This window comes from Petaurus breviceps, unplaced genomic scaffold (genome assembly GCF_028583685.1).
Source record: "Petaurus breviceps papuanus isolate PSGF00001 unplaced genomic scaffold, PetGlider_PUasm1.0 183, whole genome shotgun sequence".
NCBI classification, from domain to species: domain Eukaryota; kingdom Metazoa; phylum Chordata; class Mammalia; order Diprotodontia; family Petauridae; genus Petaurus; species Petaurus breviceps.
In genome coordinates this window covers 13,252,497-13,271,218 of record NW_027185791.1, presented here as the reverse complement: position 1 = coordinate 13,271,218, position 18,722 = coordinate 13,252,497, and the positions used below count along the sequence as shown (strand labels likewise).

Below are 18,722 nucleotides of genomic sequence, written 5' to 3'. Positions count from 1 at the left end.
CTACATAGTACTTGTGAGACTTAAAGTCAGTCATTTCACTTCTTCAAAGATTCAATTTCCTCGTGTCTAGGATGAAGAGCTTGAACTAAAGTTCCTTTCTGTTCCAAAATTTATAATTCAAGGAGTGTTTGGGGCAGCTAGGTGGCAAAGTGAATAGAACACCAGCCCTGGGGTCAGGAGGACCTGAGTTCAAATCCAGCCTCAGACACCTGACACACTTATTAACTGTGTGACCTTCGGCAAGTCACTTAACCCCAGTTGTCTTGACTTCCCCCTCCAATAAATAAATAAAGGAGTGTTTGCAAATTTTAGGTCACCAAGAGAACAAACTTGGAAATCTGAGATCACATATTAAGAGTCAGAGACTTCCCATTTCAGCTGCTCCACTTCTCTCATTTTATTGATGAGGAAGTGTGGGTCTAGAGACTTACTACAGACTGAGTGACCTTGATAGGTAGTAATCAAAAGAGCCAGAATCTGGGGCAGCCAGGTAGCACAGAGAGTAAGAGCACTGGCCCCAGTGTGGGGATGACCTGGGATCGAATCCTGGCTCAGACACTTAGCACCCACCCAGAAACACCTGGCCTTGTAACCTTGAGCAAGTTACTTAACTCCAATTGCTTCAAACAAACAAACAAACAAACAAAGCCAGAATCTGAGCCCAAGTCTTCTGGCTTCAAATCCGGATTCCTCAGTAGCCATCTACCCATTCTTTCAAAGCTCTGCTAATCCTGGAAGTGATATTAACAACATGTTATTGTCAAGGATTGCATAAACTCCATTAAACACTGTATATGCACAGTGATCTCAATAACTTCACCTTCTAAATTTGTAGGAAGTGTTCACTTAACTTGCTTTGTTATCAAAAGCAACTCCCTGAAATCCGGCTTCTGTCCTTGTCACTCACTCTAACTAAGCACTTCCTCTAAAGTCATGGATAATCTATTCATTGTTAAACATCATCCTTTTTGAACTCTCAGTAGCATTTGACACTGTCCAACACCCCCTCCTTCTGGATATTCTCCCTTCCCAGGGTTTTCATCGCCTTTCCCTATTGTAATTCTCTTCCTATCTGATTGAACTTTTTCACTCTTTTTTTACAGGCTCACTAATGTCATCCATATCCTGTCCTATATATTTGAGTGTATCCCAGGCCTCTGTCCTTGCCTCTTTTCTCTTCTCTTTCTTTACGTTCTAGGTGATTTCATCAACTTCTCTGGATTCTAGGTATTTTATACAGACAACTCCACATCCTGGAATCTCACCCTTATCTTTCCCTGTTTGCTGGACAGCTCCACCTAGATATTTCCTTGGCATCTCAAATTCAACAGGTCAAATGAAAATTCATTTTTCTCTATAACCCCCCCCACACACACACACACACATTTAGAAAGAGAGAGTGAGATCTATAAACCTTCTAACACCCCCATTTCTATCATTCCTCCAGTAACTCAGGTTAAAGATTTAGGAATCATCTTCAACACTTCATTCTCCTTCACCCCTACTATCCCTCCCATCCAATCAAGTGCTAAGTCTTGGTGGTTCTATCTCCTCTCAGTTTTATCCCCTTCTCTTTGCTCATACTGAACTCACACTGGTTAGGGAGAAAACATTTACATTAGTAGAAAGAATAGTGACTTTGAAGTCAAAAGTCCTCCATTCAAATATCACCTATGATGCTTATTATCGTGACACTGGAAAAATCACTTTACTTCCCTGGGCAGCAATTTCCTCCTCTGTAAAATGAGGGGTTTGGATTAATTGGCCTCTGAGACTGATTCCAGTTCTAAGTCTATGGTCTATGACCCTATGGTCCTTATCACTTCTTGACTAGGCTATTGCAAAAGCTTCCTAATTGGCCCCTCCCCTCCCAGATCCATATTCATAAGTTGCTGAGTTGCAGTTCCTAAAGCACAAGTGTGACCATGTCATTCCCTTCCTCTAGGAGCATCAGTGGCTGCTGGTTGCCTGTGGTATTAAAATACAGTCTCCTCTGTAAGAAAGTTGAAACCCTATGATTTACCTAGGTAGGAATTGACACCAGGTCTTCAGACTTTCTGATCCATTAATCTTTCTAATTTTGCAAAAGACAGAAGATAAGGGGAGCCCTTCCTGAAAATGTTTCTTAGGAGCCTAAGATGTCTAGGCTAGATGGGTTTACAGGGCCTAGAACAGGGACTGACCCTACTCCTACAGTATACCTAGCATGTGGAATGTGAGTGACTTCTCAGCTGCAATATAAGCCCACGATGTACACAAGAAAAGAGAGACACTGAGGATCTCTTCCACTGTCTGCTGCATGGCATTGTCACTTGATAAGGAAACAGATCAGACCTGCCTTGGTCTCAGGATCGGTGATTAATATACATCAAGATCCTGATTAGAAAAATAGTGACTCCCCTGTAGCAGTCATATATCTTCAAATTTGCACTCTTTGAAGTTATATTATATGAAATATGGTGATTAGTTCCTGTCCAATGAAAATATTCCTTATGAATTCTAATAACATAACCATTTCAGAGAGATTTATTGTTTACATTAATTGGGACCTAGTCATATAGGTAGAAAATCAAAATCCTGAAGAATTAATAAGGATTAGTAAAATTAATAAGGATTAGAAAGTGGGACTACTCCCTTTCTTTGTATCCTACATGGACAGAAGAGTTTGGAGATGGAAACCTTTAAGTTCTCCAGTGAAAATAACTTACCTTTCTTTTATTTTGGAAAATCTGAATTGCAGTTGTATCCCTCCCTAGACTGAATAACACCATCACTTGTAAAATAAAAATTTTTCCTGTTCAGATATTTTGTCTTAAACTAATTTTAGCATTTATTTTATATTGAATTCAATCTAGTTCTGAATCTAAAGTAATAAATACGGTTTTATACTATTTAAACCTAACTACAGGGTGTATTGACAATATGCAAGCCGTCATCCATGGCATACTCAAAAAGTATGCAAAGATAGATGTGTCAATAAGCAATCCAGCTGCTACTCTGGTTCCTAAAGACATAATAGTATATATGGTAACATGGTCTTGTACAGAAATATAGGCCAGGACCTATGGATAACTGCCACCAGATAGAACAACTTTATATTGAGAAAGGCAGGTAGCTTTTTTGGGAATGCATGAATAGTCACTGACATCATTTGACTTTCAGCTAAGGATGCACACAGGGATTGGAAGAGTTCCTCTGAGGGAGGCACAGGTTAGCCAGGCTGGATTAATTAACTTCAAATTTTATGAAGTCATTAAGAAGCTACGATCAACAAACTAACATTATTAAGTACCTATTATGAAGGTGTGTGTTAGGTGCTAGGGACACAAAGGGTGAAAAAAATCCCTATTCACAATGAATTTATATTCTAATGAAGGAAAATTTTGTGTTTATTTGGTGTATGCACACACACTGTATTTATGATATTTAATATATTTAAATATATTATTTATTTATATATTTAATTAATATATTATATAATTTAATTAATATATTATATACTAATACAACAATTAATTATATAATATATTATTATAAAATATATTTATATATAATTAAATTTATTATGATATTTAATATATTTACACAGGTATGTATATATGCATGTGTATATATACATATACACACATGTATACACACATATCTGTATGCATGTATACACACAAAGTTGTTCAACAGAAGGCAGTTTTGGGAAGAAGGACACTAGCAGTTGAGGAAATCAAGAAAGTCTTCAAGTAGAATGTGGTATTTGAGCTGGACCTAGGAGGATGTGAGGGACTCTATGAGGTAGAAGTAAGGAGGGAGGGCATTCTAGGCAGGAAGGATGACCTATGCCAATGTGCTGAGGTAGGAGATGGAACAAATTATATGAGAAACAAAGTGATGGCTCTTTGACTTCCTTACAGAAACTATCAGGGCTCTTCTGTGAGACTGTCTTAGCCAACAAAGCTAGAGGTCAGTCAATACATCTTTAATTCTTTTGTTTGTAGAGACTTCTCAGCCATACCCAACTGGCACCCACAGGGCTCCTCAATTGGCTGCCAAGATATCTTTTTAACCTTTTCTCCCCACCAGGGCACCCTTGACCCTCTCTCCTAGTAGTGTTAGGATGCATGTTTTCCAAGGGGATGGCTAGGTGGCAGAGTGAATAGAGCACCAGCCCTGGAGTCAGGAGGACCTGAGTTCAAATTAGACCTCAGACACTTAACGCTTACTAGCTGTGTGACCTTGGGCACGTCACTTAACTTCCCTGCTTTCCCCCTCCAAAAAGCATAAAAAAGATGCATCTTTTCTTTGCTCATCATTCTTCTGCCACCTAGCATCCCAGTTTACACAATTTACCTCAAAACTTAAATTAGCCTCAGTAAAGCTTAACACTAGAGGCAAAATGGTGGAGCTGGAGAATTTTGTCCTATATTCCAGCCATAAGAGCAAAACTCCTCATCCCCTTTACTCCATTAAAGCTGGTAGTGCTGGTCTTTGAAAGTGCAAGAACTAATCACAGAAAAAGGGACCAATAAGGAGATGTTAAACAAGCTAAAAATATGGCTATGCCAGGTGATATCTTTGTGAAGTATGAACCAGTCCCTTGAGTAAATTAGAAAGGAAGCAACATGATAGAAGAAATGATGAGCCGTACCCATTGTGAACAAGCCACCTGGGGCTTCCATAATGGACGCATAGGCAAAGGCAGCCATCTTTAAGAAAGGGGGCCTCTGGATTGAAGTCAGAGCTATTTGGACTCATTAAGCATGAGGAATATTGGGATATATGTTGTGTAGCTCAAAGCCTCCTGGCCTACGGATCCCAAGTGGTAATCTTATATCACCTTTCCTGTCTTGGCTTCGCTCAGAGAATCCTGAATCTTCTCCCTCTGGACATGAGGAAAGTGTTTACCTTTCTTTGTTTTAGACATTTATTTTATCTTTACAGATAGTACTAACCACAAGCCTTTACTAATCTAGAAATACTTAGAAGAAATGCAGTTGGGAAGAGGCTGCTGAAGGAAGCAGAGAAATACAGATCTGACGCTGAAGTGTTTTTCCAGAGCATCTGACTAGGGTCTTGGAGCTTAAAGGGGGAAAGGAGGTAATGAGGAGAGACAGACCGACAGACAGAGACAGAGAAACAGAGAGACAGAGACAGACAGACAGACAGAGAGGAGGGGGGAGAGAGAGAGACAGACAGACAGACAGACAGAGACAGAGAGACAGAGACAGAGAGAGAAAGAGAGAGACAGAGACAGAGAGAGAGAGAGAGACAGAGAGAGACAGACAGAAAGAGAGAGACAGACAGACAGACAGAGAGAGACAGAGATTCTTTGCTACAGCTTCCTAGGGCAGAGGAGGAGTGTTTATACTAAGAACCCTATCCAGGCAAGAATAAGTAAAAGGGTTGGGGGAAGTACAGCCGGAGTGGTTAAACAATCCTGCTCACATTTTCCTACCACTATTACACTAATAATGATGTTGCAGTTTAAACCCAGGGACGCCAAAAACTGTTGTGGTAGGAACTCTGCCCACCCAAAAACTGTTGGGGTTTCGTGATGTGTTGTGGTGAAACTGTCTCAAAGAATTCAGTCAGACACCTCTGATCCAAGGAGAGGCATTTATTGAGATTGGCACCTTTCATGAAGTAGGCTAATTCCAAGAGGAACCAGCAACTTTAGAGAGAACAAGATGGATTTTTATAGGGTAAAGACACTGATTACACGATCAAAATTTACATAGAATATAGGAATATGATTACTACTGAAAAGGTAGGAGGTGTTTGTTAAGGGATTAGGTAATGGAGGAGGGGTCCCATCTATGGTTCAGTGGTTAAACATTCCGGTCGTGCTGCCCTCCAGTTGGCTAGCTATTGTGGTCTTGTCTGGTCAGGATAAATAGTTAGGCATTGTGGTCCTGTCTTGGGTTAGATGGATGATGTGATTGTGATCGAATACAAGAATACATCTGTTTCGGTGGGAATGGGTCTGGGGGCAGTGACCAGGTAGAGGCAGTGGCTGGGTTCCCATCATATGGACACACCTGCTGTTTCTGTGGGAACTAAGAGTTCATGGACACACCTGTTGTTCTAGTGAGCAGTGAGGCATGTATGGAGAAGTTAGGATATTGGTGGGAGTGGGGGTAGGTACAATGCATTGGCACCTATAATGAAGCTAGAGTATTGGGGCTGGGGCACCTTTATTAGGATTCCATCAATGACAGACTAAGAAAATTGTGATTTTTTTCTTTGGAAACAAGAAAAAAACACAGATATAGAATCACTGAATCACAGAATGTCAGAAAGGGAAGAAACCTCAGAGGTCATACAGTCCTGCCCTCTCATTTTAGAGATTAGGAAGGTGAAGCCAAGAAGTGATGATTCCAAGGTCACATGATCTGCATCAGAGGTCCTTTTGATGTATTTAAGATTTTATTTTGGCCTAGCAGTTTGGATATGCTCTTAGAGGGAGTCTGGGGAGCATTCGGGATAAATTTTGAACCATCCAAATGAGATAAATGAACTCTGATGAAGCACTTTCCCATACTTCTGTTTCCAAACTGTATCACGGTGGCATCCATACATAGTCGTTATTTACCTGGTGCTTTGAAGTTTGTGGAATGCTTTACATAGAAGATTTCATTTGAGCTTCACAATAATACTGTGAAATAGTTACTACAAGCATCATTATCACCATTTGAGGGATGAGGGAATGGAGGGCAAGTGATTTGACTATTGGCATAAAGATAGTAAATGTGTGGGATCCAAAGTTGTCATCCTGACCATAAGTGCAACACTCTGTCCAATATGCCTCTTAGTAGAGTGTGTGCTTTTTAAGTGGTTGAGGCAACTAAGTGGTATGGAGAAGAGAGTGTATTTTTCTTGGAGTTAAGCTGCCTCAGATATCTGTTAGCTGTGTGGACATATGGATCAGGGAGACTCATTTTCTCAAGTTCAAATCTGATACTTACTAGCTATGTGACCCTGGGCAAGTCATTTAATTCTGTTTGCCTCAGTTTCTCATCTGTAAAATGAGCTGGAGAAGGAAATGGCAAATCATACCACTATTTTTGCTGAGAAAACCCCAAATGGGGGTCACAAAGAGTCAGACAGGACTGAAAAAAGGACTGAACAACAAAACCATATGTAAATTATTTGACCTTAATTGCCATTGTAAAATGAAGATAAATAGCACCTATGTCCCAGCATGATTGTCAGGATTAAATGCTATTATGTTAAGAACTTTGCAAACCTTTATAAAAGCTATATAAATATTAGCTATTATTCTCTGAAACACGATTTGTTCAACAAAGAATTGGATCCAAAATCTTCTGAAACCAAAGAATAAGCAAACATGACTCATCATTGGGTGAAACATCTGGCTATACTAAGCATTTTGATTTTGGGGTGTGGTGTTAGAATTTTTTTTGACAACTTACTGAAAAGTCTTATTTACTCCTTTGCCAACAATGTTGTTTAGATCTTGCTCAACAAGATCTTTAGGTAACTGAGTTCATAACATATTTGGAGTCATACACCTTAGTTTGTACTCATTTTTATGTGGTGGGAGAATGATCCCTAAGGGTTTCTGGATATTGGATCAAATGAGCCCTATGATTCTTTCCAGCTCTGACAGCGTATGATTCTATGATTTTTTGGCTTTCACAGCAAGGAGGGGAGACAATAATGAGAGAACTTGGCAATGTAGCACTAAACTTAGGGGAGAGAGCTCTTTCTAAATTAAGTTCTCCAAATATCATAGGATTGAGGTCTAGAAAGGACCTCAGAGACTAGAAACTAGAATCTAGACTATGTCTCATTTTATAAAGGAGGAGATTGAGGCCTCTCTATAGAAGTGAAATGAGTTGCTTAAAAGTTCTACAGGTAATAAGTAGCCAATCCCAAATTCAAATTCAGATTCTAAATCCAATTGATCATCTGTTTTTGTTGTTCAGTCATTTCAATCATGTTTAACTCTTCATGACCGCATTTGGGCTTTTCTTGGCAAAGATACTGGAGTGGCTTGCCTTTTCCTTTTCCAGCTTATTTTACAGATGAGGAAATTGAGGCAAATAGGGTAAAGTGACCTGCCCAGGATAACACAGCTAGTAATTGTTTGAGCCCCGATTTGAGCTCAGATTTTCCTGATTCCAGGCCTATATTCCTCTGTTCAGCTCAGACCTAGTACAGGTTGGTCTGGTGCTTTAAGTTCAGAATTAAAATGAGACACTCATTTAAATAATAAATAAATAAATCATTGAATTGTTAACAAAGTTAGGTTTTTTAGTCATAAAATGGAAGGGATGCTCACTAAGAATATAACACGGATTCAGTTGAGCAGTTTCCCTGTCTCTGCTTTGGTCAGCTATGACAGTCTGTTGATCAAAAGCCTGAAGGATCTGCTGTTCACTCCTTGCATGGTGGGTTTTGTATTTAGGTCACCTGGAAGCTATATTAGTGGTTCAAGTCTTAGTCCATCTAAACCCAAGTCTTTTCTGACTCCAAGATAGCAGAAAATAAATATTTCCCACCAATATGTTTCAATCCAGGGCTCTGATCGCTTCTCAACTGGAACCATCATATGCAAGGAGAATTTTCCCCTGTTTTGATGAGCCAGCTATGAAGGCAACCTTCAATATCACGATTGTTCACCATCCCAGTTATGTGGCTCTTTCCAACATGCCAGTCCTAGGTAAGAAATGCTTCTTTATGATTTTGGTTCCTTGTTTTGTAAGAACATTATGATCATTCCCCTAAGTAGGTTGCATTTCTAATAATTCACCATGGTATTATATCCAGTGAACCACTAAACAAAACTTCAATGAAACCAAAGATGGATTAACAAGCACTAGCATGAAGTGATGGGTGGGTAAGTGTACATGTATGAGTTTTAAAATAATTCAGTTGTGCCACTTAATTGTTGCCTACATTTTGGAGATATCCATCAGGTGGACCTGGGAAATGTGGGTAACCATACAGTGGGTATCCCTTAGCACAGTCTTCACTGATGCCATGTTTATGGTCAGAGTTTAGTTCTGGGTTTACATGAAGCTGGGAAAAGGTGTACTGTACTCCCCACATCCCCTTCTGCCTTGAGATGGACCTTGGTTTGGGTCTTAAAGACAGGCACTAGATTTCCACCAAGACGGAAGCAGCTGAGTCACACCAGTGGTAGAGCTATTTCTTATCAATATCTTTTGGGCAATGAAAATATTTCAAACACCATTACAAAGTGGCCAGTCTAGAAGCCAGCAGACTTGTATGTGTATCAGAAGACTGTAGATCTAGAGCAAGTATGAACCTTAAAACCTCTAGTTCAACTCTTTCATTTTATAGATTCCAGAAAGCTGAGAAAGTTAAGTGATTTGCCCAAAGTTACAAAGGGAGGCCCTGAAGAGGCTCTGACCCATGCTGAGTCCAGAGTCAGCACTCATTGCACGTTATTCTGATTCTTAGCTTTTGTTGATCTAATTAACTTCTGTGAACCCACATTGGTGAAGGGTGAGGAAGGAACCTTGATGAACCGTTGGGATAGTCGGTGAATATTAGCATGCGCAAGTGAGAAGGGAGAAATTACTCTCATGGCTGATATATTTTAAGATATGTGTTGTCAGCGTGCTAAAATGAATGACTTTCTTTAGCCGTGTCTGAGAAGGAAGATGCAAATGGAAACAGATGGATGGTTACCAGCTTTGAATGTACTCCTCTGATGTCAACATATATAACTGCATTCGCTGTGTGTGACTACGATTATGTCAACGGAACCGAACGGGGCAAGGAGGTAAATACATTTTTCAAGATACAGTAACAATGCATACCGAACTGTTGCACTATACTCATTACACATGTTGACTACACACCACACAACGCCACATTGACTGATGCCTGGAACTGAAAACAAAACTAAACAAAAAAACCAAACCAAGCAAACAGCAAATGCTAAAAGCAGAGGTATCACACTCTTGGACATGGGCCAGCAAAACTCCAGAGTGCCTCTGGAATCAGATTAAAATGCAGTTGGGAAATGTTTATCAAAGGGAATACAAATACAAAACAACAGATAATGTTCCTTTGAGGTTTTCTAAGTCAATATGCTACCTGGTTCCATTTCTATTTGAGTTCGCCACCGCCTTCTTAAGGGTTTATGTTTCTTTTTCCAGTTCTTGGCACAATGTCTGGCATATACTAAGCACTTGCTAAATGTTTGCTTATTGATTGATGCGAATGTCTCCATAGAGACTACTTTTCAACCAGAGGGCATTTCATTAACCCTACATCCTTACTACCTACTAAGGTACTTTTGAAATTTACCAGCTGGAAACATACAAGAAATTTCAAGAAAAGCAATTACAATTTTAGGGGCTACTTAGTGCAATTGACTAGAAGCTTATGATAATGAGGTCAAAAACTTGGGTTCAATTCTTGTTCAGGGGAGTTATTGGGGAGAAAGAATGGAAATAGATGTGCTGGTACCCAGCTTCCAATGAGCATAAATTGGCTTAATAAAATTTGCTAATTGGGGGAAGCAGAGAGCCTGGACTTGAATAATGAGATCCAAGGTAGTTGAGGTGACCTAAGAGAATCAGGAAACTGAGTATGGCAATGATAAGCCCGAGATGGGTAGGGATCAGCAGAAAGACCCCAAGCCAAGGTCCAGCAGATAAGAAACAATGACCTGCCCAGGTTGGGCAGTGTTGGCTAGAAAGAGAATGGTTGAAAGACTGAGGCCACCAAAGACAAACCCTGTCTATGTCACAATTTTGCCTAGAGAGAGCCTTTATTCTAGGAATGGATTTTCTGAAAGAGATTAATACAATTAAAATATAAGAATAAGACATCTTCAGAAAATAAGAGGAAGGCTGGTAGAAAGGATGTAGGGTTGAGTTCAGAGGCAGGAAGAACCTAGGTTCAGGTCCTGACTCTGATACATGCGTGGCTTTTTGATTGGACAGATTACTTACAAATTAGTTAAGCTCACAGGCAGCTCTTTAAAGCCTGCAGTTGGAGAGAAGATGCCAAACTAAATTGGCAGAAGGAGTTTTCTTGCTTTGGAATTCTTTATACTAATGAAACCACAAGTTTATTCATTAATCTCCTTTCTCTGGCATGGAAAGTGAAATTAGCCAAGAGATTACATACATGTATGGGTGTTCTTGGATTTTTATGCATATACTTAAATGCATCTATTTAAATATTTTGCTATTTTATTTTTCTTAAGAAAGGGGGTAATGATATTCTCTCAAAGCAGCATCACAGAGAACAAGTTGTCGTCAAATCCACACAGATCATTTGTCTTAGTTTCTGCTTTTGTTTTGCTTTTTTAGGTACGGATTTGGGCTCGGAAAGATGCAGTTGCTGAAGGGGGAGCAGACTTTGCTTTGAGTATTGCAGGCCCTATCTTCTCAAAGTTGGAAGATTTACTTAATGTCAGTTATCCTCTTCCAAAAATAGGTGAGAGAATCTTTCTGTTCTAAGTTGTTTTTCAGGACTGATGCGCGTTAATCAGCAGCCAAGAAGCAGCACCACGGGACCTGCTGTGGCTTGTTGCCACAATTTCTCATTTATTTCAGGGCTGATCCCCATGGAGCTCCCACCCTTGGAGCCTTCAGAAAGCAGCTCAGTCATAGGGATTATGTGTAATTGTGAGAGGCATCATGGGTTAGTGGAAAGGGCCCTGCAAAGGGGATCAGAAACCCTGGATTCTATTCTATGCCCACTATGTGACTTTGAGCAAGTCATTTTATGGGTCTGTAGGGGCCTCAACTTCCTGATCTGTAAAAATGAAGTTGGTTTTGATGATCTCTGAGGTTCATTCCAGTTTGAAAATTCTGTGTTCTATGGTGTTTATTATCCATCAGTGAGTAAACATTTCTTAAACACCTAGTATGTGTGAAGTACTGTTCTAAGTGCTAGAGATATGAAAAAAGACAAAAGACAATCCCTTCTCTCAAGGAGCTCACAGACTAGTGGGGAGATAACTTGTGAAATAACTAGGTCCAAGTAAAATATATACAGGATAATTTGGAGGTAATCAGTGGAGAGAAGGCATTAGCATTAAGGGACCAGGAAAGGCTTCCCATAGAAGGTGGGATTTTTGTTGTGATTTGAAGGATGCCAGGGAGGCCAGGAGGGAGAGATGATGAGGCCTAGCAAAGCTTCATAGTCTTGCTTTCTATAAATACTCATTCCTTACACCTTTTCTCTTGTATTCTTAATTTATCATCCTGACCTATTAACCTTGCCCTGCCTCATTCTATTAACTTTCTTTCCAACCCTTTTTTTCATGGTGCTTAGGCTAGATGCTAATGTTCCAGTTTTGAGTAGAGCATAGAATTTAAAGCAAGATCATCTAATCTAACCCCTCATTTCATAGATCAGGAAGCTGATGCCTAGAGAAGTGACCTGCCCAGTCACACAAATAGTATTAGAGCCAGAATTTGAATCCAGATCTTCAGACTCAAAATTCAGTGCTTTCTCCTTCTACGGCATGAAAATAGAATCATGTGCTTCCATTAATTTCTACAAAAATTTTTATGGACTATCTTCAGGTTGTATGGAACAGGATTAGAAATTATAGGGTCTACTTCTCTGTTCTCACAATTTAAAAGAAAAGTAAAGATGGCAAATATTTCATGTTCCACATAATATTGAATAAAGCCATAATTAAATATTTTTTTCTCCTATAAGATGTTACACTCTTGAAATTGTACCTGAAATATAGTTTGTTAAATTCAGTGTTATTAATGCAGTTCAGGGGCAATCGGGAGACTTTAAATAGGGCAACATTTCCCAACTTAATTGATTTGCATAGTACAATAGGGAGCAAATAAGAAAGTAGGATCTTGTTATTTCATTAGGCAAAAATAATGAACATTAAATGAACAAAATGATGAACATGAAATTCTTATAATGTATGTGCAAGAAACAAATTTTGTATTTTTTAAGAGGCAATGGTTTAATTTTTTCCTTCAATGTAATTCCATTTAGATCTCATCGGGTTTCCTATTTTTAACACACAAGCAATGGAAAATTGGGGACTAATAACATTTGATGATTTTGTGTTGGTGCAAGAGAAGGATGACCACCCAGAGAGGAGAACCATCATTTTGTACACGGTCGCACACGAAATCTCGCATCAGGTATGTGAGAAAATGCTCTTTTAAAATTTAACCTGAACGTGTTCTACAGCAGCTTTACAAAGAAAAAAGTTTCCATGTAGCAGTTACCAAAGTTGAAGTATAATCAGTGCTTTCATTTGTGTCGGATAAAATTGGGATTTAAAAGTGAATAAGGCAATGTCATCGACAGGCCCTTATGATGCAGTTCAATGTATATTTATTTCTTAATTCCCAACTGACCCCACAAATTTTGGTTAAGAAAAAGTAACTTAACAGTTAGAAAAATGTGTTTGTTCTTTTTAAACTCTATCTTTATAAGAAAGTACATTCAGGATGGCTATTGACCCGAAAGATAAGTAGAATCTTGTCATTATGCCTCATGGTGGTTTTAGAAATTTAGTTGTTTCTTTCTTTTTGAAGGGGGAGAAGGAGGGGGAAGGGGTATACCAGCTCAGATTCCCACCCACTTAGAAAGCATTAAGAACGGTTTTTCAGTGAAACTCATCCCAACTATGAACTTGATGCCTCCCTAAGAAGGTGTGAAAAGTAGTGTGTGAATAAAATTACAGATGACACAGCTTTCAATAAGGTGGCAATATGAAGTCTAATCAATATCCCCAAATTGTCATTGGGGTTACAGTCATGGATGTTATTATGGAAACCAAACTGCCAAATCTTAGTATATCACACCTGTTTTAGGAATTTGATTACATGTCAGAAGATGAATTGGCAGGTTTGGAAAACTGCTCTATTCTCTCTGGAGTTCTATCATCTCTTGACACTTTCTTTTTCTTAAGTTCAAGAAGAAAATAAGTATAAGTAAGCCCCTAATATTTATAATAGACCACTAGGTATTGCAGTGAATAGAGCAGTAGGCCTGGAATCAAAAAGATCTGAGTTCAAATGTGACCAGAGACACTAGCTGTGTGACCCTGGGCAAGTCACTTAACCCCTATTTGCCTTAGTTCCTCATCCGTGAGGACACACTGGAGAAGGAAATGGAAAACCACTCCAGTGTCTTTGCCAAGAAAATCCATGGGGTCTCATAGAGTTGGACATGACTGAACAACTGCAGTTATACAAGTTTGCATATATCATAGATTAACTCATGTCCCTTGAAACATAACACAGGCAACAAAATTGTCTGATTTATGCCATGTAGTAAGTTTCTACAATTCCCCAGCATCTGTTCTATAAAGGGGTTCCATTGTGCTTAACTTCTCTTAAACATAATGGGGCAATATCTTGGCACAGAGGAGAAAGAGCTGACCCAAGAGTCAGGAAGATCTAGATTCAAGACCTGCTTTTGACACATACTAGCCATGTGACTGTGGGTAGGACACTTCACCTCGGAGTGTCTCACACAACTTTCTAAATTGCAGACTTGAGATACTTGTTGGCAAATTATACACGAGATGCTGATATTCATAAGTGGAAGAAGGCTTTGTATCAGCAGGTCTCTACACCTAGATTTGAACAAAAAAAGAAAAGAAAAATTAAAAGACGGGGGTTGGGGAGTGGGTCCTGAGAAAGGATTCACTTTAAGAATATTTGATTTAAAACTGATCATTTTTAGATAAAAATAAGCAAATGAGTGGACATGCTTTTAAAAATGTCCAGATCTCAAGGGAGTCTTTTTTTTTTTAAAGAAATAATCACTACAAAGTTACTCATTACTGTTATCTTTAAGACATATTGAAAACATAAAGGATTTTAAATTGCATTTTTAGGTTCTTTGTACATACCAAGTAAAGCCAAAATATTTATTGATGTTGTGTACATACTGAATGTAAGAAAATACAAAGAGACTTGAATATGAATGAAATGTAAGAAAGTGTTTTTCTCTTTCTCTCCATGTCTAAAGTGGTTTGGAAACTTGGTTACTGCGAAGTGGTGGAATGATATTTGGCTCAATGAAGGATTTGCCAGTTATTTTGAGTATTATATGACTAAAGAATCTGACCCTCAAATATTGAAAGTAAGTATTCCGTTCAATTTCGAAGTATTTGTTGAAGTTGCCAATCTACAAGTTTGTCAAAATTTTGACCATTTTTATCATATCTATATTATTTAAGCATATATGAATAGTCTATAATACTACATAATTTTGAAATTTACCATATTAAATGAAGAAATTCTCTAGAGCACGTAAATCTAATTTGTTCAATAATAGTGGACATTTACATCACACTTGAAAGTTTATGAAGTGCTTTACAAATATTATTTCAGATCTTCATAGCAACCTAGGGAGGTAGATGTTATCTCCATTCTACAGATGAAGACACTGAGGTAGACAGAGGATAAGGGATCTTCCCAGGGTCACATAGCTACTAAGTGTCTGAGGCCAAATTTGAACTTGAGTCTTCCAGACCCTAAGCCTGGTGTTCTAACCATTGTGTCACCTGCCTGCTTTAATCCTGCCTCTGACACATACTAGCTGTGTGACCCTGAGCAAATCACTTACCCTGTCATGCCTTTCAGGGAACCTCTAAGAGTGGCAGAAAAAGTCCCAACCTATAAAGATCCCCCAAAGGGAGTTCTCATTCTCAATGAAGTCACAGGTTCATTAAAAGAAAAAAAAAAAAAGAAAAAATATTTTTTATATATTATCGTAGCATGAAATGATTTTAATGTGTACATGATGAAGCCAAATTGATTTACTTAAATTTCACTTGTCAAAAATATTATACTACAGTAATATATTGTGAGACAGGATTGATGCCCTAATCTACAGTCTGTTCTCAGTTCTCATCCTCAATCCTCTTGGACTTCATTTTTTTTTACCTTGTTCCACTCCTTCTGTTTTGTGCTGGGCCTAACTCAAGCCACTCTCCTGGCAGGTTAGACATAGGAACAAAATGAGGCCCTACTAGGTCATTCAACAGCTAACAAAAGATTGACTTATCTATGGAAGGAAAAGGATATTCAGTATGGATAGGCATTGAGGGCACCTCAAGCTGATACAGTTGAGAGAGAGAAGGACCTGGGTTGCCCATCATTTTCCTCTGGTCAAACATCAAAGAAAGCTCCTGGACCTCCTCATGGATGTTTTGTATTCTGGTGACCAGGAAATGATGTCAACAGCCTGAGCCTTTAGTTCCCTGAGCCAACCAAGTTTTGAGAATGATTTCAATACCCTTTTGAGGAAAAATCAACCTAACTTGCATGGAGGCAGGAGTTAGGATATTGTTCCAACTGTACTCTCCTTCCTTAGCTTCTTTAACACTAACCATTCTGAGCCTCTTACACTGATTTTAACTCTTGTTCCATCTTTTCTGGATCCTCTTCTGCCTCCTGCCTTTTTACTGTGGGTGTCTTCCAAGATTCAGTCCTCGGTCCTCTGTTCTTTTCCTTTGCTGGATCTTCTTCCTTCTCTTCCTTGAAGATCTTTGGTAAGTTGCCTTGTCCTCTCCAGGTTACACAAGAGTTAGGGGGAAAGACAATGAGGGACTCAACTAACATGGTGGTTGTGTGAGTAGTCAAGAAAGGCATAGTAGACACAAGAGATGTTGTAGAGATAAAAGCAACAAGATTTGGCAACTGAATGTGGGGTGAAAGAGAGTGAGGAGTCCAAGATGATGCCAAGGCATGAAAACTGGGAGATCGTAAGGATAGTCGTGGCTTGAACTGAAATAGGAAAGTTGTAAAAAGGGTGGGGGAAATATAATGGGTTCTGTTTGGGATTGTTGAATCTAGAGGAGATCGAGCTTGAAGTGTTCGATAGACGATCGGTAACATAGGCCTGCCCCTCCAAGATAGAGACTAGAACTTGGGATATAGATATGGGAATCATTTGCACAGAGATGATAATTTAGCCATTAAAGACAAATGGGTCAAAAGAGTGAGAAAGCAGACATAGAGAAGAGAAGGACCAGAAGACATCCTTAGCGTATGCCCACAGCCATGGGATGCATGTTTATATAATGAGCCAACAAATGATAATGAGAAGCAGTAACCAAATAGGGAAGAGCAGAACCAGGAAGAAAGAGTGCCATAAAATCCTAAGGAAAAGAAAGAATCCAGGAGGGGCCAGAAGTCAAAAATGTCAAATGCAGCAGAAAAGACCTGTTTTGCAATTAACTAGTAACTCTGAAGGAAGCAGTTTCTTGAGTGATGAAGTCCAATTGCAAGGACTGAGAAGGGAGTGAAAGGAAGTGGAGGCACTTAATTTAGATGCATTTACCAGGATTTTGAGGAGGGGAAAAGAGACCTAGAGCAGAAGGGTGGGTGTGGTGAAGGGTTTTTTTTATTGTTGTTGTCTTTTTAAGGATAGGGGAGACTTGGACATATTTGAAGACAGGAAGAACCAGTTAATAGGGAGAGGTTGATGATTCAAGAAAGAAAGCAGTAATGGTTGAGGCTGTAATCTGCTGGAGAAGACAGGAGAGGATGAGATCAAGGGCACATTAGAAGGGATAGAATGGGGCAGGAACTTGTGGCCTTCCAGGTCCTCAAGTGAGGCCCTTTGACTGAATCCAAACTTCATAGAACAAATCCCCTTAATAAAAGGATTTGTTCTGTAAAACTTGGACTCAGTCAAAAGGCCGCACCCAAGGACCTAGAAGGCTGCATGTGATTTTGAGGCCACAGGCTCTCTACCTGGGATAGAATTTCACAAGTTCAGGGGAAATTTTAGTATCAGACACTGGGGGAAAGGAGAGAGTGAGAGACAATGTCAAGGCTTTCAAGATAAAGGGAATGGAAAAAGGGAGCTCTCTACAAATGGCCTCTGGTATAAATGGTATAAATCAAGGTCTTCAGCTGAGAAGATGGGGAAAGGGAGAAGTATGGAAGATTTGAGGGGAGAAGAGAAGGTTTAGAATAGTCCTCTGAGGATTGGGAAGCAGACAATTAGAGAAGAGTAAAAGGATTGCCATGCTGAAGAGAGAGCCCAGTTGAGGTTGAATAACATAAATTTGTAATAGACCTAGTCAATTTGGTTGTGTAACTTCCTCTAATTATCTTGAGCAGCACCTAAGCAGGAGCAGAGGAGGCAGTTGGTAAAAATATTTTTTTGCTTTTTAAATTTTAAAAATGTATTTAAAATTTTTATTTTCAGTTCCAAGTTCTCTCCCTCTACCCCTCCTTAATCTATGGAAAAAGCAAGAAATACAATACCCATTATGCATATGGTTACATGCAAAACATATTTCTGTAGTAGACATATTGTAAAAAAAAAAAAGCAAGAAAAAAGAGAAAAAATATGCTTCAATCTATATTCAGAGTCATTCGGTTATTTATCTAAAGGTAGAAAGATAGCATTGAGAATTTTTTATATTATCATATATTTTTATATATTATATATTTTATAATTGGGAGACACATGATTTGAGAATAGAAGTGTGGGCTAACCTGCTTCGCTCTACAGCCAAGACTGGGAAAGAAGGAAAGTGAAATCAGAGCAGGGTTAATGATATTCTAATTTGATGTTGATTTTGACCTTTGCTTTATTTGTGGTCTGATTATCGCACACAGATAGATGATTTTCATATAACTCCCACCATCATAAACAAATCATTTTTTATCTGATAAGATACAATCAATTTCATTTTTTTTGTCGTGTTGTTTGGTGCTCAATATATCTTCAGCATCTTCAGACTATCTTCTGGAAAAATGTAT

At 38.9% G+C, this 18,722-nt stretch overlaps 1 protein-coding gene across 1 annotated transcript in view; it reads left to right on the top strand.

The window, feature by feature from the left end:
• LVRN (laeverin) overlaps positions 1-18,722 on the top strand; it is a 53,778-nt gene that overhangs the window by 2,825 nt on the left and 32,231 nt on the right. The window contains exons 2-6 of the mRNA XM_069087754.1: positions 8,535-8,677; positions 9,627-9,766; positions 11,310-11,436; positions 12,973-13,124; positions 14,968-15,081. Coding sequence (XP_068943855.1) covers positions 8,535-8,677; positions 9,627-9,766; positions 11,310-11,436; positions 12,973-13,124; positions 14,968-15,081 — 676 coding nt within the window. The remainder of the gene's footprint in view (positions 1-8,534; positions 8,678-9,626; positions 9,767-11,309; positions 11,437-12,972; positions 13,125-14,967; positions 15,082-18,722) is intronic.